At 39.7% G+C, this 25,284-nt stretch overlaps 1 protein-coding gene across 1 annotated transcript in view; it reads left to right on the top strand.

Moving 5' to 3' along the window:
* HIPK1 (homeodomain interacting protein kinase 1) overlaps positions 1-25,284 on the top strand; it is a 56,564-nt gene that overhangs the window by 23,792 nt on the left and 7,488 nt on the right. The window contains 13 exon segments of the mRNA XM_047784958.1: positions 6,052-6,171; positions 7,006-7,092; positions 7,781-7,965; positions 8,555-8,717; positions 9,319-9,544; positions 15,357-15,478; positions 16,764-16,829; positions 16,831-16,898; positions 19,780-19,900; positions 19,902-19,924; positions 20,962-21,144; positions 21,606-21,812; positions 24,423-24,664. Coding sequence (XP_047640914.1) covers positions 6,052-6,171; positions 7,006-7,092; positions 7,781-7,965; positions 8,555-8,717; positions 9,319-9,544; positions 15,357-15,478; positions 16,764-16,829; positions 16,831-16,898; positions 19,780-19,900; positions 19,902-19,924; positions 20,962-21,144; positions 21,606-21,812; positions 24,423-24,664 — 1,813 coding nt within the window.

The following is a 25,284-nucleotide window of genomic DNA, read 5'->3' as shown; positions in this document are numbered from 1 at the left end:
AGCAAGGCCAGGGATCGAGCCCGCAACCTCATGATTCCTAGTCAGATTTATTTCCAATGCACCACAAGGGGAACGCCCTTTCTGAGTTTTAAATTCTTTTGAGAATCTGATGAAGCTATGGATCTTCTCAGAAAAATAAGTGCACAATGTTTTATATACAAAGTTAGAGAATTTATGAACCCCTTGATTAAGAAACCTTGCTCTGAGCAATTATAGCCTCCAGTGTGCCATTCCTAGGTCAACCGTTTTGTGGCATCTCCAACCTTAGTAAACAGATTGAATTGTAAATATTCCTAGGAAGTGGAACCAAATAAAGTAAGATTTAGAAGGTAAGATACAATGGGGGCTTACCTTATAAAGAAACTGATAGTTTTGAGAATTTTTGCCTGCTGCATAGATGCGAAACTGTAGCTGGTAGGAGAAAGTTGTTTTTCCCATGCTGAATCATGAATAAATAGGATGTTGCTGCTGTAGAGCAAGAATTGGGATAGTTTATCCTGATGCATCTTTGCTTATACAAATAGATTCCTATAGCAGGATCTTTGGTCTTAGAGCTGAGCAGGGGTTTTTTGGGTTTTTTTTTTTTTTTTTGGTCCTTTTTTTTTTAGGGCCGCACCATGGCGTATGGAAGTCCCAGGTTAGGGATCAAATTGGAGCTTCAGCTGCCAGCCTACAACACAGCCATGCCAGATTCAAGCCATATCTGCTACCTACACCTCATCTCACAGCAATGCCAGACCCTTAACCTGTTGAGCAGGGCCAAGAATCATGGATACTAGTTGGGTTTGTTACCACTGAGCCTCAACAGGAACTCCTCTTTTCTTTTTTAATTGAGGTATAGTTGATTTACAATGTTGTGTTAGTTTCAGGTACACAGCAAAGTGAATCAGATGTATATTCTTTTTCAGATTCTTTTCCATTGTATAGGGTAGATTCTTGTTATTTATCCTTTTTATATGTAATAGTTAAATATGTTAATCCCAAACTCCTAATTTATCCTCTCCCCTCCCTTTCCCCTTTGGTAACCATAAATTTGTCTTGTATGTCTGTGAGTCTCTAAGTAAGTTCATTTGTGTCATTTTTTTCAGATTCCGCTAGCAATGATATCACATGATACTTGTCTCTCTGTTAGGTGGCTTTCAGTTTTGAAACCAGGAATTGTGTCTTCTTTTTTTTTTTTTTTTGTCTTTTTGGCATTTCTAGGGCCGCTTCTGTGGCATATGGTGGTTCCCAGGCTAGGGATCTAATCAGATCTGTAGCCACCGGCCTACACCAGAGCCACAGCAACGCGGGATCCGAGCCACGTCTGTAGCCTGCACCACAGCTCACAGCAACACCAGATCCTTAACCCACTGAGCAACAAGGCCAGGGATCGAACCCGAAACCTCATGGTTCCTGGTCGGATTCATTAACCACTGAGCCATGACGGGAACTCCAGGAATTGTGAGTCTTCTAACTTCGTTCTTTTTCAAGATTGTTCTGGCTATTCAGGGTCCCTTGAGATTCCATATTCATTTTAAGGTTGGATTTTTCTATTTCTGCAAAAAAAAATAATAATAATTTTTTTTTTTTTTAGTAGGGATTGCTTGAATCTGTAAATTGCTTTAGGAAGTAATCGCTGTCTTAATATTGTCTTCTGATCTTTAAACATGATCAGATTTATTTGGGTTTTCTTTACAAGTGTTTTATAATTGTCAGAGTCCAAGTTTTACACTTCTTTTGTTAAATTTATTTTTAACTATTCTGTGTTTTAGATCTATAGGGAATGGAATTATTTTCTTAATTTCATTTTCTGTTAATTGCTAGCACATAGAAATGCAGTGAGTTTTGTAATTGATCTTGTATTCTGCAACCTTGTTGAACTCTTCTTAGTTTTCTAGTAGAACTCTAGTTCTAATTTTTAGGGGGGGCGGGGGGCGCACCTGCGGCATGTGGAAGTTCCCAGGCTAGGGGTCGAGTTGGAGCTACAGCTGCTGGCCACCATTATAGCTACAGCTACAGCCACAGCCACAGCCATAGCCATAGCAATGCAGGATCTGAGCCGCATCTGTGACCTATACCATATCTCAAGGCAATGTCAAATCCTTAACCCACTGAATGAGGCCAGGGATGGAACCCACATCCTCATGGATCCTCTTGGGGGTTTGTTAACTGCTGAGCCACGCAGGGAACTCCCTAGTTCTAATAGTTTTTATGATGAATTCCTTACAGTTTTTAACAAGATCATGTTATCTAAAAATAAAGATAATTTTACATCTTCCTTTCCAATTGGATTCCTTTCCTGTGCCTAACTACTTTTTTTAAAATTTTATTTAAAAAAATTTTTTTTGTCTTTTTGCCATTTCTTGGGCCGCTCCCATGGCATATGGAGGTTCCCAGGCTAGGGGTCAAATTGGAGCTGTAGCCGCTGGTCTACACCACAGCCACAGCAATGCAGGATCCCAGCCACTTCTGCAGCCTACATCACAGCTCACGGCAACACCGGATCCTTAACCCACTGAGCAAGGTGAGGGATCGAACCTGAAACCTCATGGTTCCTAGTCAGATTCGTTAATCACTGAGCCACGACGGGAACTCCCTAACTACTTTTAATTGAACCACACTGGTGCAATGTTGAATAGAAGTAGTAAGAGTGGATATCCTTGTCTCGTTTCTGATTTTGGGGGAAAGCAGTGTTTAACTATTAAGTATGCTATCAGCTGTGGTTGTTTCATAAAGGCTATGACTGAGATTTTATAGCAGATGTTTGTGAGTCTTGAAGTGAAATGTCTGTGCCCTCTCTAGATGTTAGTTAATGGCTTCAACTTTGTTGCAAACATTTTAATTATTTAAAACAAGGGACAATAATATTTTGTTTGCATAAATGTGGGACTTTTGTTGTCACTTTATTTTAAGCTATGTGAAAAGCAGTATCTGTATGATATCTTCCCATTATACTTTCACAGTGAAACTCATTCTATAATATTAGAATTTTTAATGTTTTAACTTTATAAGTGCATCATTCTAGAAAAATTGGAAAAGGTACAATAAGCCAAGAGACAAAAATTTCAACCTTTAGTAGTTCTGTTCCTCAGAGGTAACCTATTAATGTTTTGGTATATTTTGTATATATTTATATATTTAATTTGTTAATTTTCTTCATGTGTTCGTTGAGTACCTACTTTGTGTCCCAGATAACTCTGGATATTAGGGATATAGGACTGAATAAAACTTGCCCTCTGGAGGCTATAGTTGGTAATGGGAACCAGACATTAAATAATCACACAAATAATTGTACAGTGCAATTGAGATACGTTCTCTGAAGGAAAATGTAGTTTTACTGTGTACATGCATGTGCATGCATGTGTCTCCTGACCATTTATGTCCTAGTGCCTCTTGAGTCTACTCATTCTTTCCCATGCTGTTACCCTAGTCTTGGCTCTCTTCATCATTACTTGGGCTACTAGACAGTCTCCTTTATCTACTCTGACCTCCCTCCAATCTTTTTTCCAGAGTGATTTTTCAGAGCACAGATTTGATCGTGCCATTCCCCTGTTCTTCCATGATTTTCCATCACCTAGCCTGACGGGCGAGATCCTTAATTAATATGGCCTTTGAGCCCTAAACATGGGTTGTCCCTCCCCTTTCTTCTCTCTAGATTTGACCTTAAACCATTTCTTCTTGCTTTTCTTACCCTAGCCCTACTGGCATCATTTCAACCCTGGGTAAGAATGTTTCCTTCCAGCACAGGCCCTCACACAAACTGTTTTCTTCTGGAATGCTTTTCCACCACCATTCATTTCAATTAGTCAGTCCCTACTCATTTATTAGCTATAGTGTCACTTCTTCAAGGACCTTTTCCTCACCAGTTCCCAGTCTAGATCAGGTTCCTTCGTTATGTATTTTTATAGAAGCCTATTTTTCTTTAGAATGTCTATTCAATTCAAATTATGCATTCAGTTTCTTTTCCCTCACTTGACTGCAAGGTCTGTGAGAGCAGGAACCATGTCTATCTTAAAATCACCACTGCCTGACTCAGTAAGTACTTATTGAAAGAATGAATGAATACATGCTACCTATAGTTTCAGATATAACCTTACAGATAGAGAGGAACCTATATACTGTGTTTCATCAAATCTAAGACATCATTGATTAAAGATGCACCATTTTTCTGTACCTCTAAGAAAGAATGCTGCCACTAAAACCGTGATTTATCATGGCCATCAGTTGTAAGTCATATCTTGATTTTAAGATGTTAATATGAAAAAATGTGCCTCTTAGAATCAGTAAAATATAGTAATTTTTAAAGTGAGGTTATATTTAATTTGAATCTGCTTTTTCACTTAGTATGTTATGAAATATCTTTCTTTACATGTCAATAAATGTATTTCTACCCTATCATTTAAAGTATTAGCATGGGAGTTCCCATGGTGGCTCAGTGGTAACAAATCCAACTAGTATCCATGAGGATGCATTTATGATCCCTGTCCTCGCTCAGTGCTTTAAGGATCTGGTGTTGCTGTGAGCTGCAGTGTAGGTTGCAGAGGCAGCTCAGATCCAGTGTTGCAGTAGCTGTGGCATAGCCATCAGCTATAGTTCTGATTCAACCCCTAGCCTGGAAACTTCCATTTGCCACAGGTGCAGCCCTAAAAAATAAAACAACAAAAAATACCAGCATAATAATTTCATTGTACAGATTTTATCCTGGATTTTAAATATTTCACCCTTTTTGTATGCAGAAGTTCACATTTAAAATGTTCTTATGTGTCCGTCTAGCTCAGTTGGTAGAGCATGAGACTCTTAAATGTTCTTATCCACATTACATTTTTTTTTTCTATTTTGCTAGTGCTGTATTTTGGTTTTCAGCTCTGCAGCTCCCACAGATTTATGGTAGTATCCTACTGTTGTCTAAAATAGTCTTGTAGCAACAGGCCAGATTTGGTCTGTAGGCCATAGTTTGCTGACCTGTGTTTTACACTCTTAAAAACTGTTGAGGACTCTTATATAGCTTATATCTATTAATATATATTGCATTAGAAATTACAGCAAGTTTTTTGGGAGAAGAGGTGGGAAGTAAGATCTCCTTGCTTACAAGTTTCTTTTTAAGTTCTTCGTTAAATATAGCCATTCATATATGGAGGGGGGATGGTAAAAGAAATGACCTCTTGTATTGCTTTCAGTAGGTTAGGAAAAAAGCATATTGCTTTTTTGAGTAGGGAGAATTGTGAAAACAAAAGTGTGAACAATAAAACTGAGAAAACACAAGAATATGCAGGTACATGTCTTTTTAGTCATTGGAGCAAAGACATTACATATCACCTCTGGAAATCTCTACTGTATGTACATCCATGAGAAAGAGATGAAAAAGACAAATAACTTCTTAGTATTATTATGAAAATAGTTTGTTTCTTAGAGAACCCCAAGGGTTCCCTTAGACCACACTTTGAGCACTGTTGGCCTAGTTCAAAGTAAGTGTTTGGTAAATTTTGAATGAATGAACATCATACCTCCTTTACTGATGTAGGGACAGAGAAACTAAATTAAGCGATTAATTTTATGGGATGAGAGATAAGTTCAGTGGCAGTTTAGGGTAGGGGCAGTTGATAAGAGCTAGAGTAGCCAAGGAAGAAAAAGGCTTATGAAAATTTGTTTCTAATCTTTTAAATCTGGTGATGTATCAACAAGCAGACAAACCCTTGGTAATCCATGATATAGTTCGTTGGAAACTATTCTGCTCTGTCCTAGAAATCTCTTAAAAGTTTTCTAAACTCTGTATCAGAAGTCTACAAAAAAACCCAAAAAAAGTCACACAGAACATGTTCAAGACTGAGTTTTCCTCGTAAATGTCAGGTATAGTAACAAGTGAGTTACTGAATAAATATTTGGAATGGTCTGAGTGGGTTAGCATATGTATGTATTAACAGATAAATTTTGTTTATATTGATCAAACAGTTAATTTCTTTGCATACCTTTCTTTTTTTGGCTAGAGCTAATAATGTTTTAGTGTAGAAGTTTTAAATAATTTCCCTTTTCACTCCAAATCAATGTTTGTTAATGGTTTTGACATTTCAGATTCGTTACATTTCACAAACACAAGGCCTGCCAGCTGAATATCTTCTCAGTGCCGGAACGAAAACAACCAGGTTTTTCAACAGAGATCCTAATTTGGGGTACCCACTGTGGAGGCTTAAGGTCTGACTCCCCTACTCTACTACTCATTCCTGTACTTCTTAATCCCAATTTAAATACAAAGTTTAGTTATTCTTGAGGTAGAGGAGGGCAAAGGTTGGGAGGGGGTTGGGGGGGATGCAGTGGGAAGGTGTGTTTGCAGGAGGAAATACTTCTCAAAATTATTTCGTTGTACTCATTTGGCCCTAGCTTTGGTTAAAACAACAAACCCATTAAACTCCAGTTCATTTGACTGTGGTTATTTTATATATTTCAGTCAGCAACTGAGACGGGGGTATGGCAAGTAGTGCTTACCGTTGAGTGATAGGAAGAACTAGAGTGATTTAGTAGTGGCCTTTTTTTTAGAGAATTCTCAATAAATATGACAAAACAACATTATTTGATAACTGTCCACATTAAGACCCTGCATATTTTCTTGAAACAAATATTCCTTTTTTACTTTTGAGCCTACTTCTGTTACTTGAGAGGTGTCTGAGTAATTTGATTAACTCTGTGACTCTTGGCCTCTGAATCTATTGAATAGTTAGCATTTGAAATATTGTTTCATTTGAAGGTAGCTTTTAGAGAAAAATGGTAATGTCTCTTCTTAATTGACATTCTTTAGGAACTGTGCTGCATCATTGCTTGCATATTTATTTTATCACTGTTCAAAGGGTGGCCAGGTATCAAGACCTCATCTCTCTACCGGAAGATTTTTTTGGTTGTAAATTACTTTTATGTTTGTGATCTTGTTGGCAGGGTGACAACACTTGTTTCTTTGTAATCTGGCTTTAATTTAGAATAAAATGTGATAATTAGCATACAGGTGGAATTTTTTAAAAAATCTGTGTTTTATAGACACCTGAAGAACATGAATTGGAGACTGGAATCAAATCAAAAGAAGCTCGAAAGTACATTTTTAATTGTTTAGATGACATGGCTCAGGTGAGTATGAAAAGTTTCAGAAAGCCAGACATTTATGTATCTCTTTAATCAGAGATACACTTCCATTGGTTATATTGAGGGGAGGTTCAAACTGTTATCTTCTAGTATATGCTTTCATTTTTTATAGAAAAATAAACATTAATATTCTGCCTTGTGTTAAAAGGATAGCAAAGTATATTTTTAGAATTATGTATTTCTCCTTTGCTTTTTTGCTTACATTTCAATATTTTGAAATATTGTTTACTGTCCATTTTCTCTACTAAATACTTACAAAAGAGCTAAAATTTATTTAATGCTTTTGTTCCAAACTCTGTTTAAATATGTACTAAGTCATTTAATCTTCTCAGTAATAGAAACTTAAGTAATAGCAATCACTTTTTTTTGCAATCCCTTTTGCTTAACTTCTTTGATCCCGATTTTTTAGTGAAAAGAGTTTATTCAACTTTATTCTATTAAAAAACTGTACCAAATTGAAGATTTTAGTTAGACAGTATAAGAAGAGCTTACATTTGTGAAAAAGTTTCTTCAGCTTTTTCTCTGAGAGATACTCACACACACATATACACACACACATATACACATCAATATTCTCTCTATAAGAATACGTATACATAGTGCAGATGTTAAATGTCAACATGGTAGGTTAAATGATGAAGTATGTATAATAATTTTAAATTTTCTTTGGAAGGTGAATATGTCCACAGACTTAGAGGGAACAGACATGTTGGCAGAGAAGGCGGATCGAAGAGAATACATTGATCTTTTAAAAAAAATGCTAACAATTGATGCAGATAAGAGAATTACTCCTCTGAAAACTCTTAACCATCAGTTTGTAACAATGACTCACCTTCTGGATTTTCCACATAGCAATCAGTGAGTATAGTATGATCTGGGGCATTTTGCCATGATATGGTTCTCTGTTACCATCTTACAGCTAAATGGAAGTATCACATGAGCATTAGCTTTGGTACTTGGATATTTGGCTCACTTATGGTTTTCTTATTGAAAAATCATGAGATTAAAAATTAGGCATGGAGTTCCCTTCGTGGCGCAGTGGTTAACCAGTCTGACTAGGAACCATGAGGTTGCAGGTTCGATCCCTGCCCTTGCTCAGTGGGTTAAGGATCCGGTGTTGCCATGAGCTGTGGTGTGGGTCGCAGACGTGGCCTGGATCCCGCGTTGCTGTGGCTGTGGCGTAGGCTGGTGGCTACAGCTCCGATTCGACCCCTAGCCTGGGAACCTCCATATGCCTCGGGAACAGCCCTAGAAAAGGCAAAAAGACAAAAAAATAAATGAAATAAAATAGAATAAAAATTAGGCATGTATTTTTCCTCTTTATGGTTATAAAAACTTTTGATTCATTTTCTCTGAAAGTACTTAGGGGGAGGGAAATGTTGATTTGTATTTGCTGTCTGTTAAATCTCAGCATTTATTTCAGTGAATTTTTAATATCTTTTTTCAGTGTTAAGTCATGTTTTCAGAACATGGAGATCTGCAAGCGGAGGGTTCACATGTATGATACAGTGAGTCAGATCAAGAGTCCCTTCACTACACATGTTGCTCCACATACAAGCACAAATCTAACCATGAGTTTTAGCAACCAACTCAATACAGTGCACAATCAGGTAAATGATTTTAACTCAAACCTAAGTGGGGTAGAAACTATAAGAGCACAAGGTGAAGTAAAGAAACCAGTCTGTGCTTGGTTGTCTTGCTTTGTAAGAATTTTCACACTGATAATACCTACCAGTCATGTGCTGATAAAAATTAAGCACAAAGGCCTAATCCACGCACACCCTCATAGTCTTAGCATTGTCAAATAAGTAGAACTTGCCATTTGTACTGCTGTTGATTGTATTGACTTTAACCAAATGACTCTCTTTATTTGAAAGAACTTTGTTCTTTTTCTGGATAGATTCTATGCATGTAAAAATGATTATACCAGAGTTCCGTTGTGGCTCAGTGGGTTAAAAACCCAACATGGTGTGTCTGTGAGGATGGCAGGTGTGATCCCTGGCCTCACTCAGTGGATTAAGGATCTGGCATTGCCACAAGCTGGGGCATGGGTCCAGATGCAGCTCGGATCCAGTGTTGCTGTGGCTGTGGCATAGCCTGACAGCTGCAGCTCCTATTTGACCCCTAACCTGGGTTACATATGCCACAGGTACAACTGGAAAAAAAAAAAAAATTTATGCCAGTATACAGTTATAATCCTTTTGTTTTTAGGCCAGTGTTCTAGCATCCAGTTCTACTGCAGCAGCTGCTACTCTTTCTCTGGCTAATTCAGATGTCTCACTGCTAAACTACCAGTCGGCTTTGTACCCATCATCTGCAGCACCAGTCCCTGGAGTTGCCCAGCAGGGTGTTTCCTTGCAGCCTGGAACCACCCAGATTTGCACTCAGACAGATCCATTTCAGCAAACGTTTATAGTGTGTCCACCTGCTTTTCAAAGTAAGTGGGGAAACTCCTATATCATATCTGGTGAATTATCAAGGCATACCTCCTTTAGGCAGATCCTAATTAGGTTATCTAGTTGTTTAGTTTTGATCTTTGACACATTTAAACTCAGTCTCTGATTATGAGGATAACTGAAATTAACAGAGTTGGTTTACCTTTTTTACATTGGTTATTTATCTAGTTATGGTACTGTCTGACACATAGGAGTTCAGTTAATATTTCCTTATTTGAACTGCCTAATACCAGTTTTCTTGCCGGCAGAGGTCTTGTACCAGTGTCCTATATCTAGCACAAACATGTATCTTTTAATAGCAGAGTATATACATCTTAAAAAAACTTGTAAACAGAAACTGCCATATATTGGATCTTATTTCCTTTGTAAAATAAAACTACAAATAAAAGGTAACTTGACATGCCAAATAAAAGGTAACTTTATTCAAAAATGTAAAAATCATGTTTAAGAATGTAGAAACCTCTTCGATTACATTCAGAAGTAAAGATCATTATTTATTTGTTTATTTATTTATTTGATAGGCAAGAAATAGATTTATTAAGCTAGGACGCTTGTGAGAGATGCAAGTGGGCAGGCAAGGAGGCTCTGCCCCCAGATCATTATTGAATTGAAAAATTCTACAAGCTGAGGTATTTGTGTGGGGAAGGCATTAAGATTATCTCCTTCAGGAGTTCCCGTCGTGGCGCAGTGATTAACAAGAATCCAGCTAGGAACCACGAGGTTGCGGGTTCAGTCCCTGGCCTTGCTCAGTGGGTTAACGATCCGGCGTTGCCGTGAACTGTGGTGTAGGTTGCAGACGCGGCTCGGATCCCGCGTTGCTGTGGCTCTGGTGTAGGCCGGCGGCTACAGCTCCTGTTAGACCCCTAGCCTGGGAAACTCCATATGCCATGGGAGCGGCAAGACATGGCAAAAAGACAAAAAAAAAAAAAAAGGATTATCTCCTTCAGCTTGTGAATTTTACATTGTTCCTGCAAACTCCTGTCAACCGAGGAACAGAATAGCTGCAGGGGCTCTGACCTGATGTGTTACAATAAGATTTTAATTTTTACATTCCCATCCTTCCTCATTTTCTCATTATTGTTCCTTGTTTATTGATCTGGTGAGCCATTTAAAAAGTTAAGTAATTTTTTTTAAGGATGTATTCTGACGACACCTTGACTTTTCTAATGACAAGTCAGTGTTGGTGCCCTCTGGGAATAAACCAAGACTCAGGCTTCTCATGGCAGTTTACATAGAAGCAGTTAGCATTTTTATCTTTTTACTTCAGTTACTTATTGACTGTGACTCTTTTGTTTGTTTGGTTTCTGACAGAGTTGGAGCAAGCAGAAGGAAAAGAGGGGCTAGGGGAGACTGAGAGATTACCGGGAGGACAGGAGAGCGATAGCCATGTAAACCAGGGAGAAACTACAGGGAGAGCGGAGGAGCAGATTCAAAACCCGTAAATGCAAATTTAGCCTAATTTACCAAATTGTTTTTTTGTGTTCATTATAGTAAATTCTATACTTTGGGTTGTCATGTGTTGAGTATTCTTCTACTGAACTCAGCAAATAGCCACCCCCCATTTCCCTCACCTTTCCCAAAGTGAGTTTCATTGGAACAGTTTTCAAATGTGGGACTCTGAAGTTTTCTCTTTCTTCTCATGATATTTAAGAGATGAGGCAGGAGTTCCCGTTGTGGCTCAGTGGTAACAAACCCAATTAGTAACCATGAGGTTGCATGTTCAATCCCTGGCCTTGCTCAGTGGGTTAAGGATCCAGCGTTGCTGTGAGCTGTGGTGTAGGTCACAAACGCAGCTCTGATTCCAAGTTGGCTGTGGCTGTAGTTTAGCTCTGATTCAGCCCCTGAACTTCCATATGCTGTGGGTGCAGCCCTAAAAAGACCAAAAAAAAAAAAAAGAAAAAAGATCAGGCAAAAGAACTTTATAGTTCCTTTAATAAAAATGTAAACTGAAGAGGTAGAGAGGAAAGTGGTTTTAACAACCCTTTTGGTATAATTAGGTAAGTATAAGCTTTGGGAATTTTTTTTGCTATTTAGGAAGTCTAAATAACCTGAGGAGCTAGCTATAGAGCAAATTTTTAAATTTCCAAATTAAAGAGAATTTTTAAATTAAATTGATGGGAGTTCCTGTTGTGGCTCAGTGGTTAACGAATCCAACTAGGAACCATGAGGCTGCAGGTTCAATCCCTGGCCTCGCTCGGTGGGTTAAGGATCCGGCGTTGCCATCAGTTGTGGTGTAGGGTCACAGACACGGCTCGGATCCCACATTTCTGTGGCTCTGGCATAGGCCAGCAGCTACAGCTCTGATTAGACCCCTAGCCTGGGAACCTCCATATGCCTCAGGTGCAGCCCTAGAAAAGAAAAAAAAAAAAAATTAATTAATTAAATTGATGACAGTGGAGTTCCCATCGTGGCTCAGTGGTTAACGAATCCAACTATGAGCCATGAGGTTGCGAGTTCAATCCCTGGCCTTGCTCAGTGGGTTAAGGATCTGGCGTTGCCGTGAGCTGTGGTGTAGGTCGCAGACGTGGCTCGGATCCTCCGTTGCTGTGGCTCTGGCATAGGCCGGCGGCTATAGCTCGGATTCGACCCCTAGCCTGGGAACCTCATATGCTGCAGGAACAGCCCTAGAAAGGCAAAAAGACCTAAATAAATAAATAAATAAATAAATAAATTGATGACAGTGATGAAAACTGATATGTATTACTACATGTTAGATAATGTTCTGAGTACTTACATGTATTCATCCTCATAACCCTGGGAAGTGGGTAATGTCATTATGCCCAATTTATAGATGAGAAAATTGATCATTCAGTTTTTCCCTCATCTGCCCCCAATTTTTATGACTAGTTAGTGGTAGAACCACAGTTTGAACCCAGGCAGTGGGGTCCATAGCTTATATATTTTGAAGTATTATTCTATATTAAGACTCAAATAGCTGTAAAGAGTTGTCAGTTGATTTGCCAGCCACAGGCATATGCTGGTTTCTGCCCAATAGTCCTCTATTCCGGGCTGCGTGCTTTTCTTTCACCATCTGTTGTTTTACAATACAAGGTCCTACACTTAGAGGAGAAAAGTCCCTCATCCATAGACAGTTTCATTCTTCTTTCCATACGTTTGTTTGTTTGTTTGTTGGGTTTGGATTTTTTGTTTAGTTCTATTTTGTTTTTGTGTTTTTGGTCACACTCATTGCAATGCTTTTTTAATTTAGTTATGTTCAACAAAACAAATTAAAACAGAACTTTAGTCCTATTTAGTTCAGGGAGAACCTGTCCAAAATATTGCCTTATTTATTTATTTATTTATTTATTTTATTTTTGCTATTTTAGGGCCACACCTAAGGCATATGGAGGTTCCCAGGCTAGGAGTTGCGAATCAGAGCTGTAGCCACTGCCCTATGCCACAGCCACAGCAACGCCAGATCCCAGCCGTGTCTGTGATCTATACAATGGCAATGCCGGTTGCTTAACCCACTGAGAAAGGCCAGGGATCGAACCTGCATCCTCATGGATCCTAGTTGGGTTCGTTAACCACTGAGTCACGAAGGGAACTCCTATGTTGCCTTTGTTTAATTCTTAGTTTCCACTTGGGGTTCCCTGAAGAAGCTAATTTTAAACTGTCTTGATTTGCTGTGGTTTAGCCTAAATTACTTTGGCAATCTCATACTTATTTAGAGTCATTTTGTAGGTCAGTAATATAAATACTACTTTCTGTACTGTTCCAGTTGAACAACTCTTATTCTGTAATTTTGTCCTCTTTTACTTCATCATCCTGGGACACAACGATGAACTTTTATAGTGAACATTTCTTCCTAAGGTTTTTCCTCCTCAGTTCCTACTAATATGTAGGAAGCTGTTACAGTAATACTGTCTTGTAGTTAGCCATGGGCATAGAAACAAGAATTTTGATGTCACTTAGCTTTTTGATAGTATTGCTTTGGAAGAATGGCTGGTACATTTTTTTTTTTCTATGAATATGTTACCTATTTATGTAAGTAGCATTTTTTAAAAAGTTATTACTAGAGTCTTTTAATTCTGATTTTACTAGTCTCTCTTACTTTGTACATTTCTTGATTAAGTCTTCCTATGTGAAAATTAGTTACTGAATTATATAAATTACTGAAATGGGAAATTGGAGGACTTGTTGAACACAATATTAGAATTTATGAGTTATGCTCATTTAATATCTCCATAGTAATTTTTGGAGAAATTAGTTGGCGATAGCCTAGAAAATGTCACTGAAGGATATTCTAATTAAAATGGATATATCCTTGGAGTTCCCATTGTAGCTCAGTGGTTAACGAATCTGACTAGGAACCTCAAGGTTGCAGGTTCAATCCCAGACCTTGCTCAGTGGGTTAAGGATCTGGCGTTGCTGTGAGCTGTGGTGTAGGTCACAGACGCAGCTCAGATCTGGCATTGCTGTGGCTCTGGCGAAGGCCAGCGGCTATAGCTCCTATTAGACCCCTAGCCTGGGAACCTCCATATGCTGCAGGTATGGCCCTAGAAAAGACAAAAAGACAGAGGAAAAAAAAAAGGATATATCCTCACTTAAGAAAACTGTAGGCATTAGTGATTAGAGGCATAATAGAGATTTAAATTTTCTACACTGAAAGCTTTGATAGGTAGATTTTAAAAGAAGGCTTTTTGAAGGCTGTCTTCTCAAGCCTTAGCAAAAGGGAGAACTATCTTGAGCCCTTCTTTTCCCCAGAATGAGATCCTCCCAACTGTAGGAAAATTTATTCAGCATTTGTGCTCAGAGGATAATGAATAAAAAGTGGTAAGACGTGGGAGTTCCCTTTGTGGTTCAGTGGAAACAAATCCGACTAATATCCAGGAGCACGAGGGTTTGATCTCTGGCCTCCATCAGTGGGTTGGGGATCCCATGTTGCTGTGAGCTGTGGCATAGGCTGGCAGCTGTAGCTCCAATTCAGCCCCTAGCCTGGGAACTTACATATGCTGTGGGTGTGGCCCTGAAGAGAAAAAAAAAAAAGAGAGAGAGACATGGTCACTCTTTTAAAGGCAGCAAAAAGTTCTTGATTTTCCTAGCTTTCCATTAGCTGCAAAAGAGTCTTCTTAGAAAGCTGTCAGTGACAAGATCAGATTTCTAAAATAAGTATAAAAAGGTGTTTCTAAAAACCACAGGATCTGCTTTTAAAATATTTTTATTCTAGACATAATTCCTTCAGTTCACATACTGGTTAAAGTATATGACTAATTTGTGAGTTACGTTATATGCGTTATATGTTTTTGAGGGGTTGAGTAAAACATCCCTTTAAAATATTCTAAACAAAAGAGCAACTAAATAATAATAAATATTGAGATTTTCATAATTTTTCTTATAATTAACCAAAAGTTATAAATAATTAAAAGTCCTTGCTTTTAATAAATTACATTTTTAAATGTTTAGGCTTTTGTCCCCCCTCTAATGAATTAAAAGGTGAATGTAAATTACTAACTGAAAGTTTCTTGTTTATTTTTGCCTGTACTGTTTGTTAATGGGAGTAGGATGAGTATTATATTTTAAGCTTTGTCAGATGAAAAAAATTTTTTTAGAATTTCCTGAAACCAACCTTCCCTGTATCAAGCATCTTTCCATTAACTAACCTGCAGGGAATCAAATCTCCCTCTTCTTAACTCCCCAGACTTCTGTGAAACTCTTTGGTCTTAAGTACGTAGAACTAAAACCTCGGGGGTGGATTATTTGAACAACAAAGCTAAAAACAAACCAGAAAGCCCCCAAATAAACAGTATCCTGGACCTAGCAAAGCAATGTAACTGATGCTGCTTTTTCCAGCTGGACTACAGGCAACAACAAAGCACTCTGGATTCCCTGTGAGGATGGATAATGCTGTGCCAATTGTACCCCAGGCACCAGCTGCTCAGCCACTGCAGATACAGTCGGGAGTTCTTACACAGGTAAAAGCAGAGCAGCTTGGATGCTCAGTAGTGCTCACGTTCTCTGAAATACTGTTGAAAATCAACATATTTTGTCCTAGAAAATGGTATTTGCTTTGACCCATGAGAGCTTTCTTGGTCATGATTCAGTGGACTTAAAATGCAGCATCTATACTGGACTGACATACTCATTCCTAACACTATTGCAACTCTGCTAGTATCTCTTCCTTAGACTTGGAGAGATAAATATCCCAACTTTGAGAAATTGTCTCCTGAGTGAATTTATTCAAATTTTGTGGGATGCAGTTAATTTTTTTATCTTGACGCTTTTAAAGGTATAGAACATATGTAATGACACCTTGATTCTAAAAGTAAAAGGTTTCCCTTTTGCGCTCTTAGTGTCCCCTTTACTCATTCTTTCAGACTTTTATCACACTTAAGAGGCTGGATCACATCAAGATGCCTCTTCAAGGAGTTCCCATCGTGGTGCAGCAGAAATGAATCCGACTAGGCCCTGTGAGGTTTCGGGTTCGATCCCTGGCCTCACTCAGTGGGTTAAGGATCTGGTGTTGCCGTGAGCTGTGGTGTAGGTCACAGATGTGGCTCAGATCTTGCATTGCTGTGGCTGTGGTGTAGGCCAGCAGCTGTAGCTCCAATTAGACCCCTAGCCTGGGAACCTCCATGTGCCAACAAGGGTGCATCCTAAAAAGCAAAAAAAAAGAAGCTGCTGTCCACCCTTAAAGAGCTCAGGGTCCAGAGGTCCAACAACTTAAAAAAAAAAAAAAAGATGCCTCTTCAAGTATTACATTCCTTCATTCATTGTGGTCAGGCTCTAGAAAGCTTTAAAAAGTTTCTATCTGCCATGTAAAATGCAACTGAGATGCTCAAGAAAATCATGAAATGTTCATATGAGCAACAGATACAGTATTTTACATTCTATGTGTAAGTGTCTGTGGCCCATGACACATTCTCTGAAATCTGAAATCCAACTTATTTCATGAGTTGTAAGAGGAGGAATTCTTAATTACAAGCCTTTGTTAAGAATTGAGTTTTGTAGAACTGATCCTCAGAATCTGACTCAAGAAGGATTCTTGTACTGTTTTGCTTTAGGCCATTGACATTTGACCTGGTGGGCCAGTGCTGTATGTGCAGTTGAAGGGGAAAGATGTGTCTTGTACATGCATTTTAAATGATATGAAATCACTGCGTATTGTTGGTAATAAACCTGGGGGGCATGAAAACCCTTCTGAATCCAGATAACCTGCCTCCATGTTTGTTTCACTCACCTGCCTGATCTACATTTCAGGGAAGCTGTACACCACTAATGGTAGCAACTCTCCACCCTCAAGTAGCCACCATCACACCGCAGTATGGCGGTGCCCTTTACTCTGAGCTGCGCAGCCGGCCGGCCGGCGCTGGTTGACAGACTGCCGCTGTACTGGTAATTCCCCTCACTTGATTGTGTTTACTAACGGAGTTTCTTTGGTTTCTTTCTTTTTTTTACTTTTTCCTGTTTGTTTTTGTTCTGTTTTCTTCTGGTTTTCTCATTTTTCAAAAAAATTTTTTTGACTTAGTCTTTGCAGAGGGGCATGGAAGCATGTGCCATCTTGTGGCTGTGTTCTTGCTACATCCTTAATGTCTCATTGTTTTCCTCCCCAACATTTGCTGAAGCACTGTTTGACTCTGATGTTCAGTGTGGCTCTGTAAGGAGTCAGCTCCATTGATTCTTCTTTGCCAGCCTAGTGTGATAAAAGCTCTCGGTGTAGCCTCGAAAAAGCTTCAATACTGTTACACCTGTTTTCTGCCCTATCTTTTACCCTCTGAATCTTGAGAATGAAGGAAATGGCCTTTGATTTGGCTCTGCTACAGGTACCCGGATGACCAAAATTTGAACCCCTTGGCAAGTTAGCTTCCTTCTTTATTTTCTGTTTTAAGCTTCTACAACTTTTGTGCCTGTAGAGATGTTTAAGATGCTCTTAATTTATTTCTTTATCTGTTGATAGTAACCTTCCCTCTATAAACACATGAAGATAACTCTTTGCCACTCATGATCAGTGGCAGCTTATATCTTCCACTTAAACATGTTCCCTTTGGAACCCTTTTAGATTATATTTCATTGTTGGTTGAAATCAAAGGTGAGCTCATTTATAGGGGCTTTGGAGAAGTTAAGTATTTTACATATATGTCTTTATACAAAGGTGAAAATAGGACTGAAAAACTGCATGCAAGTACAATATCTTCGTTATCAAAAGTCATGGGAAAAGTTATTAAATACATCAGCAAATGCAGTAATGGGTCTTAGAGATAGGAAAACAAACAGGACTTAGAGATAAATTGCAGGATTTGTAACCTATTAATAGTGATTTTGGATGTGTTTTGGTTTCTTTGGGGGAGTTAGAATTGTTTATTTGACATTTAGCACTTTATTATTTAAATTTTAAATTAGCAGCTCTTGAGTTCCCATCGTGGCACAGTGGAAACAAATCCGACTAGGAACCATGAGGCTGCGGGTTCAATCCCGGCCTTGTTCAGTGGGTTAATGATCTGGCGTTGCCGTGAGCTGTGGTGTAGGTCACAGACACGGCTTGGATGGTGAGTGGCTGTGGCTGTGGTGTAGGCCGGCGGCTACAGCTCCGATTAGACCCCTAGCCTGGGAACCTCCATATGCTGCAGGTGTGGCCCTAAAAGACAAAAAATAATAAAAATAAAATAAAATGAAATTAGTAAGTTCTTGAAAACCCAACTGATACTGTTGAATCCTAATATTTCTCCATCTTTCAAAGTAGCTTTAAATTTGTTGTTTCATGTGAGTGAAAAACGCTTTCAGAAACATACTGGAATTTGGTTTTCAATTTAAAAGTCTTTGTCACTGCCAAATAATTACAGCATAAGCATAAAACTTGAGTGTAAGGGATCAGATGTATTTCTAACTTGACTGATCTAAGCCATTGGTTTTAACTTGCACACCTAGAGTTTGAGGTTGGGAATGTTAGTTGACACTTCTCCTTTGCTGCTTCTCTTAAGTTTGCATTAGCCATTTGCTAAGCTTTGCATATTTTTGTTCTTCCTCTGTCAAAACAGTTTCGTCGCTTGGAACGCCAGATTTTCTGCCTCACGTTGAAATGTTATTTCTTGCTCTGTATTAAACTACATCCTTGTCTTGTGCAGGTGTTGGCTTATGGAAAGACGCATGGTGTGACTTAACAGACTTCTCTTATTTTTTGTTTTGTTTTGTTTTGTTTTGAATTCTGCTTATGGTAGCAGACGTGTTTGCAGTTTCTCTGATTTGAAGGCTTCTTGTTTGGAACCAGTATTTGTAACAAGTGGATCTGTTACTTGCAGAAGTATTTTTAAAGCAGTTTGTTGATAGCCTTGCAGTTTCAAATTCAAGAAACAGAACCATATGTACCCCAGCATTGTAGGTGATTGTACTGTACAATTCAAGTTTAAAAAGGAAACTTTCAAATCTGTTCCCATTTTTTAGGAAATGCCACAATTTCTCTAAGAAATACAGAAAACATATTTGTTGCTGTCTGTGGCAAGTGGCATGGCTTGTTAAAAACTACAAATAATGTGTTTTCTTCTGGTGATTAGTTTTTATGTTATGTTTCTACAAGTGATACATATTTTAGGTAACTAATAAAAACAAAATATGGTACTCCCTGCATCTATTTCTTACGTATTTTTCTTATTGCCATATTTTTAAATTCTCTCCCATGGCTATAAATGATGAATTAGTTTTCTCTTTCTGGTGTAAACTTGTTTGCCAAAGGATTTTGGCCTTTGGTCCTCCACACTCTGGCCTCCACTTTCCAAGTAACTACCCTTTTAAAAGGAACATTCTCCCCTTGTTTTATTGGGTTGAATTGAACCTGATGTCTTTTATCTGATTAGCACTCATATTTTTAAATTCCCATTTTTAATCTCAAGAGAGCTATCTTAACTCTTTCTAGGGATGTCTTAAGACTCTGCAAAATGTTACTCCAGCATTTAACTAGACACTTACCTTTGAACTTTCAGACTCCTTTCACCTTTACAGTATAATTAGGAACACTCTTAACCACAGGAGGTCCTTCTCTTTAATACCCTTGTGTGGTCAGGTTATGGACGGTGCCAAGAGGAAGCAGCATGTCCTCTTTCCCTACTCATAAGACTTGGAACCTTTGAGCCCTCTGACTTTCTTTTTAACTCTCTGCAGTTAACAATTACGAGCAACTTTCTTTTAGATACGGAATTTTATGCTTTTCATCTAAAAAACCAGAATTAAAAAGCCAAAGAATGAATCAAGTCTGGATGTTTTTCTGTGCTGTGTTTCCTTACAGCAGGGCTTGGCCTGGAGGAACCCAACAAATTCTCCTGCCTTCAACTTGGCAACAGTTGCCTTGGGTGGCTCTACACAACTCTGTCCAGCCCACAGCAGTGATTCCAGAGGCCATGGGCAGTTGGCCAGCAGCTCACAGACTGGAGGCAAGTGCCTGTGTTCCTCTCTGGGAGCTTTGCAAGGGCAGATCCCTTAGAGTAGGAACACTTTCGGATGTGGTGAGACAGGAAAAAAATAAAGGAAAGAAGAGATTATCTGTGAAATCCTGGGAGAAAAGAATCCATACCAGGCTAAGAGACAGAGTTGTAAGAAACTTGAATACAAGAAAAATAATAGGTTGTAAGTTCAGGAATTATTTTCTTCAGATTTAAAGAAAATCTTACGCAATTAGAAACTATACGGGGTGGGGGCTCTTCTCCCCACCTCCCAGCAGCCTGGGAGTTATTTGCTTTTCTTTAATAAAAGCTTTGCTGGAGTTCCTGTCGTGGCGCAGTGGTTAATGAATCCGACTAGGAACCATGAGGTTTTGGGGTTCGGTCCCTGGCCTTGCTCAGTGGGTTAAGGATCCGGCGTTGCATGAACTCTGGTGTAGGTTGCAGACGTGGCTTGGATCCCGCGTTGCTGTGGCTCCTGGCGTAGGCCGGTGGCTATAGCTCCGATTCGACCCCTAGCCTGGGAACCTCCATATGCTGCAGGAGCGGCCCAAGAAATAGCAAAAAGACAAAAAAAAAAAAAAAAAAGCTTTGCTTGCTTGCTGGGGAAAAAAAAAAAAGAAAGAAAAGAAAAGAAAAAGAAACTATATAGGGGGTTCCTGTTGTGGCATAGTATCCATGAGGATTCAGGTTCGATCCCTAGCCTCACTCAGTGGGTTAAGGATCCGACATTGTTCGTGGGCTGGTGGTATAGGTTGCGACATGGCTCAGATCCTGCGTTGCTGTGGCTGTGGTGTAGGCCGGCAGCTGTAGCTCCAATTTGACCCCCTAGTGTAGGAACCTCCATATGCCTGCAAGTTCGGCCCTAAAAAAGCAAAAAAAAAAAAAGGCAACTATACAGTGAAAACTCCAAAGCTTGTAATCTAGAAACCAATTGTAAAAATAAAACAGCTTTATTGGTTATTTTAACTGCATTTGGTCCTGATTTCCCAGTTGTTTTAGGCATTCACTCTTCTTTTCTCTTGATACAGGAATGCCCACTCTCATGGCAACCAGTACAGCACTATTATGCAGCAGCCGTCCTTGCTAACTAACCATGTGACGTTGGCCACTGCTCAGCCCCTTAATGTTGGCGTTGCCCATGTTGTCAGACAACAACAATCCAGTTCCCTCCCTTCAAAGAAAAATAAGCAGTCTGCTCCAGTCTCTTCTAAGTAAGTCTTTGTTAGGACTAATAATTAAAATTGTCAGTTTGAGAGAGATGTTGCCTGGCATTTAGGTGTTGTGCTATAGATACTTTGGCTATGAAGCAGCAAAAAGCTGCCAGTTGAAAAGAGCTAACCTTTGAGTATGTATACAGAGGTGTCTTGGTTATGCTAATCATTTCTTTCTGCTGCCACTTTGAATCCAACCTTCTTTTTGCTGATACTTTTATTTTCTGCCTACTTTACAAGTGAAATTTAACCATGGGGTAAAGAACATACAAAAATAAAATGTATGTTCTTGTCCCTGGAAACCCTGGCTAAAGTGCTTAGTTTATTTTTTATAGCGAAGTGTATTGGCTTAATGATTCTGTAAGAGAATCAAAGAGCAAATTTGAAAGAGTTCTAGGTAAAACATAAATAGTTTTGGGGACCAAGCACTGGATGATCTTTCCTTCGACCTTTTCCAACAGGTCCTCTCTGGATGTTCTGCCTTCTCAAGTCTATTCTCTAGTTGGAAGCAGCCCCCTCCGTACCACATCTTCCTATAATTCCCTAGTCCCTGTACAAGATCAGCATCAGCCAATCATCATTCCAGATACTCCCAGCCCTCCTGTGAGTGTCATCACTATCCGCAGTGACACTGATGAGGAAGAAGACAACAAATATAAGCCCAATAGGTAAGACAGGTGAATGGTTCGCTGGCTCAGTAGCTCCCGCCCTTGGTTTTTAGTCTGTTGGTTTGAGGCAAGTGGCCCAATTTGGGCTATGAAAGAAAGGACTGAAAAGGAATATTTTGGAAGTATGGCCTTGGATGAGTGAGCCAGAACACTCAAGTTTCCATAACTGAGCCTTGTCAAATTTTCTGTAATATATATGTTCATCAGTTAAATGAGCTTTTTCAGATACATTAGATGGAAGGTATATATTACTTTGTCAGGCTTTCCTAGCTTGGATGTCCAGACATGATCCCCTGTCTTTAGGGAATTTCAGAATCTGAAAATAGATACTGTAGCAGAAGCCTATAAACAACAGTTAATTGGAACAAGTTGGTAGATTTGCAACGTGCTGCCTCTTTGGAAGAGGTAGAACTTTAAGCTACCTTCTTTTACCCCCTCTGCTATATGGTCATTCAGTTTAAGAATTTAAGTACCAGATTATTTCCTCTTATTCCAGCACCTTAATCCAAATCCTTAATTGGGCAGTCACCTAAAAGAGAGTGGCCACATTTAAGAACAGTGATATACATCTCTCTCGGAGGGAAAAGAGTCAGTTGCCTTCACTGTTCTCTGTTCTTCATTGGGTTTTTGGTGTCAGGCATACCAAAAGAAGAAATAACCCTACTTTTACCTGAGGAAGTATGATTCACACATGAAAGTAACTTAGGAGACCTAACAGTCATATGTAAATGAAGTTTAAATGAACTTGAAAGAGTAAGTTTAGAATGAAATACTTCAAAAGGGCTATTTACAAAATGGTATTTACAGTTACAAAAGACTACTTACAAATGGTAAGTAGACTTGAAGCTCAGTTTTGAAAGTGATCTTTGAAATGATTTGGGGAAGGAAAGAGGTAAACTTTGCAGTGAGGAGAAGGGGCCTAATATGGCCATAATTATGTGACTAGCAGGATTGCTTTGACTGGAGCCAAGCCTATTAAAATTAAGGAAAACTGGAGTTCCCTTCGTGGTGCAGTGGTTAACGAATCCGACTAGGAACCATGAGGTTGCGGGTTCGGTCCCTGCCCTTGCTCAGTGGGTTAACGATCCGGCGTTGCCGAGAGCTGTGGTGTAGGTTGCAGATGCGGCTTGGATCCCGCGTTGCTGTGGCTCTGGGTGCTGTGGCTCTGGTGTAGGCCATTGGCTACAGCTCCGATTCAACCCCTAGCCTGGGAACCTCCATATGCCGCGGGAGCGGCCCAAGAAATAGCAACAACAACAACAACAAAAAAGACAAAAGACAAAAAAAAAATTAAGGAAAACTCAAGTTAGTAAGGTGGGATCAGTTGTGAAGAAACTTTTTAAAAAACAGCTGTAGTGAGAAGTTTGATTAGGTACAGTAAGGAACCATTGGTAGCCTAGTAGGATGATATGGAAAAGAAGTGGTGTTGGAAGAATATTTTTGAAGTAACTGTGAGTGGAAATGGCTGAGAAGCAACACGGAGTAGTTGTTAGAGGTGTGTGCTCTGCAATCATTCTGTCCTGGGTCTGAATCCTGTCCTCACCCTCTCATCACTTGTGTGACTTTGATCAACTTTCTTTTTTTTTGGTCCTTTTGTCTTTTGTCTTTTCCAGGGCCGCACCCGCAGCATATGGAGGTTCCCAGGCTAGGGGTCTAATCGGAGCTGTAGCCGCCGACCTACACCACAGCCACAGCCACTCACCATCCAAGCCGTGTCTGCGACCTACACCACAGCTCACGGCAACGCCAGATCCTTATCCCACTGAGCAAGGCCAGGGATCCAACCCGAAACCTAGTCAGATTCATTAACCACTGAGCCATGATGGGAATTCCTGATCAAGTTTCTTTTTTTTTTTTTTTGTCTTTTGTCTTTTTTGCTGTTGTTGTTGTTGTTGTTGCTATTTCTTGGGCCGCTCCCGCGGCATATGGAGGTTCCCAGGCCAGGGGTTGAATCGGAGCTGTAGCCCACTGGCCTACGCCAGAGCCACAGCAACGCGGGATCCAAGCCGCGTCTGCAACCTACACCACAGCTCAGGGCAACGCCGGATCGTTAACCCACTGAGCAAGGGCAGGGACCGAACCCGCAACCTCATGGTTCCTAGTCAGATTCATTAACCACTGTGCCGCGACGGGAACTCCCTGATCAAGTTTCTTAATTTCCCTCTGCCTCAGTTCCCTTATCCGAAAAAACCAGGATAATACTACCTACTTCCTAGAAGTGTTAAGATGATTCAGTGAGAAATGTGTAGAGTATAAGGATAGTGCTTGGAGTTCCCATTGTGGCTCAGCGGGTTAAGGATCTGGTGTTGCTGTGGCTGTGGCTGTGGTGTGGGCTGGCAGCTGTAGCTCTGATTCCACCCCTAGCCTGTGAACTTCCATATGCCATGGGTGTGGCCCTAAAAAAAGCAAAAAGAAAAGATAAGATCTATTTGTCTTCTCCTTTTTGCCACGATGGGACCTCCAAGAAGGTATAAGTTCTCAGAAGTTACTGCTGCTACTGTTGTTATTATCATCATGATCTTCATCAAGATCCTTCATTTCAAGGACTAGAGACCATCAAAGAAGCATTGCTAAAAGGGGTTGAATTTCCTTGTATTTTCTTTTTGTCAGCTCTGGCCTGAAGGCAAGGTCTAATGTCATCAGTTATGTCACCGTCAATGATTCTCCAGACTCTGACTCTTCCTTGAGCAGCCCATATTCCACTGATACCCTCAGTGCTCTCCGGGGCAATAGTGGACCCCTTCCCGAGGGGCCCGGCAGAGTCGTGGGGGATGGCACTGGCACCCGCACCATCATTGTGCCTCCACTGAAAACTCAGCTTGGTGATTGCACTGTAGCAACCCAGGCCTCGGGTGAGTATTTTCACAGCTGGAGTTGAGTTCTCCTTTGATGTGTGTGTTGTTAATATTTTGCTCTAATCTATACAACACCAGTGGTATATAGACCAGTGGCATAGGCATAGATGTTCTTAAAAATTACTTAATTCAGAAATCAGTTCCTTGTGATGCGAAATTATCTTGGGCCATCAGTTTATCTTCCTGTGCTTATTTCTTTTTCCTTTTTTTATGACCACGCCTGCAACATATGGAAGTTCCTAGGCTAGGAGTCTTAATCACAACTGAAACTGCAGGTCTACACTGCAGCCACAGCAACACTGCACCCGAGCCAAATCTGTGACTTACACTGCAGTTTTTGGCAACACCAGATCCTTAACCCACTGGGTGAAGCCAGGGATTGAACCCACATCCTCACAGAGACTGTGTCAGGTTCTTAACCTGCTAAGCCACAATGGGAATTCCCTCCTATGCTTATTTTGCTTGGATTAATATAAAATTAGCTTGTAGTCTCAGAAATACACTCCCTGTTGATGGGAGAAGGTGGATAAGACATCTGTTCTATGACAGGGGGAATTGGGCAATTTTTTTTTTTTTTTGCTACAAGTGATTCAAATTTGACAATCCAAAAATGGAAA

Source organism: Phacochoerus africanus, chromosome 6, assembly GCF_016906955.1.
Source record: "Phacochoerus africanus isolate WHEZ1 chromosome 6, ROS_Pafr_v1, whole genome shotgun sequence".
Classification (NCBI taxonomy): Eukaryota; Metazoa; Chordata; class Mammalia; order Artiodactyla; family Suidae; genus Phacochoerus; species Phacochoerus africanus.
The sequence above is the reverse complement of the archived record's forward strand: the minus strand, read 5'-3'. Positions and strand labels throughout refer to the sequence as shown.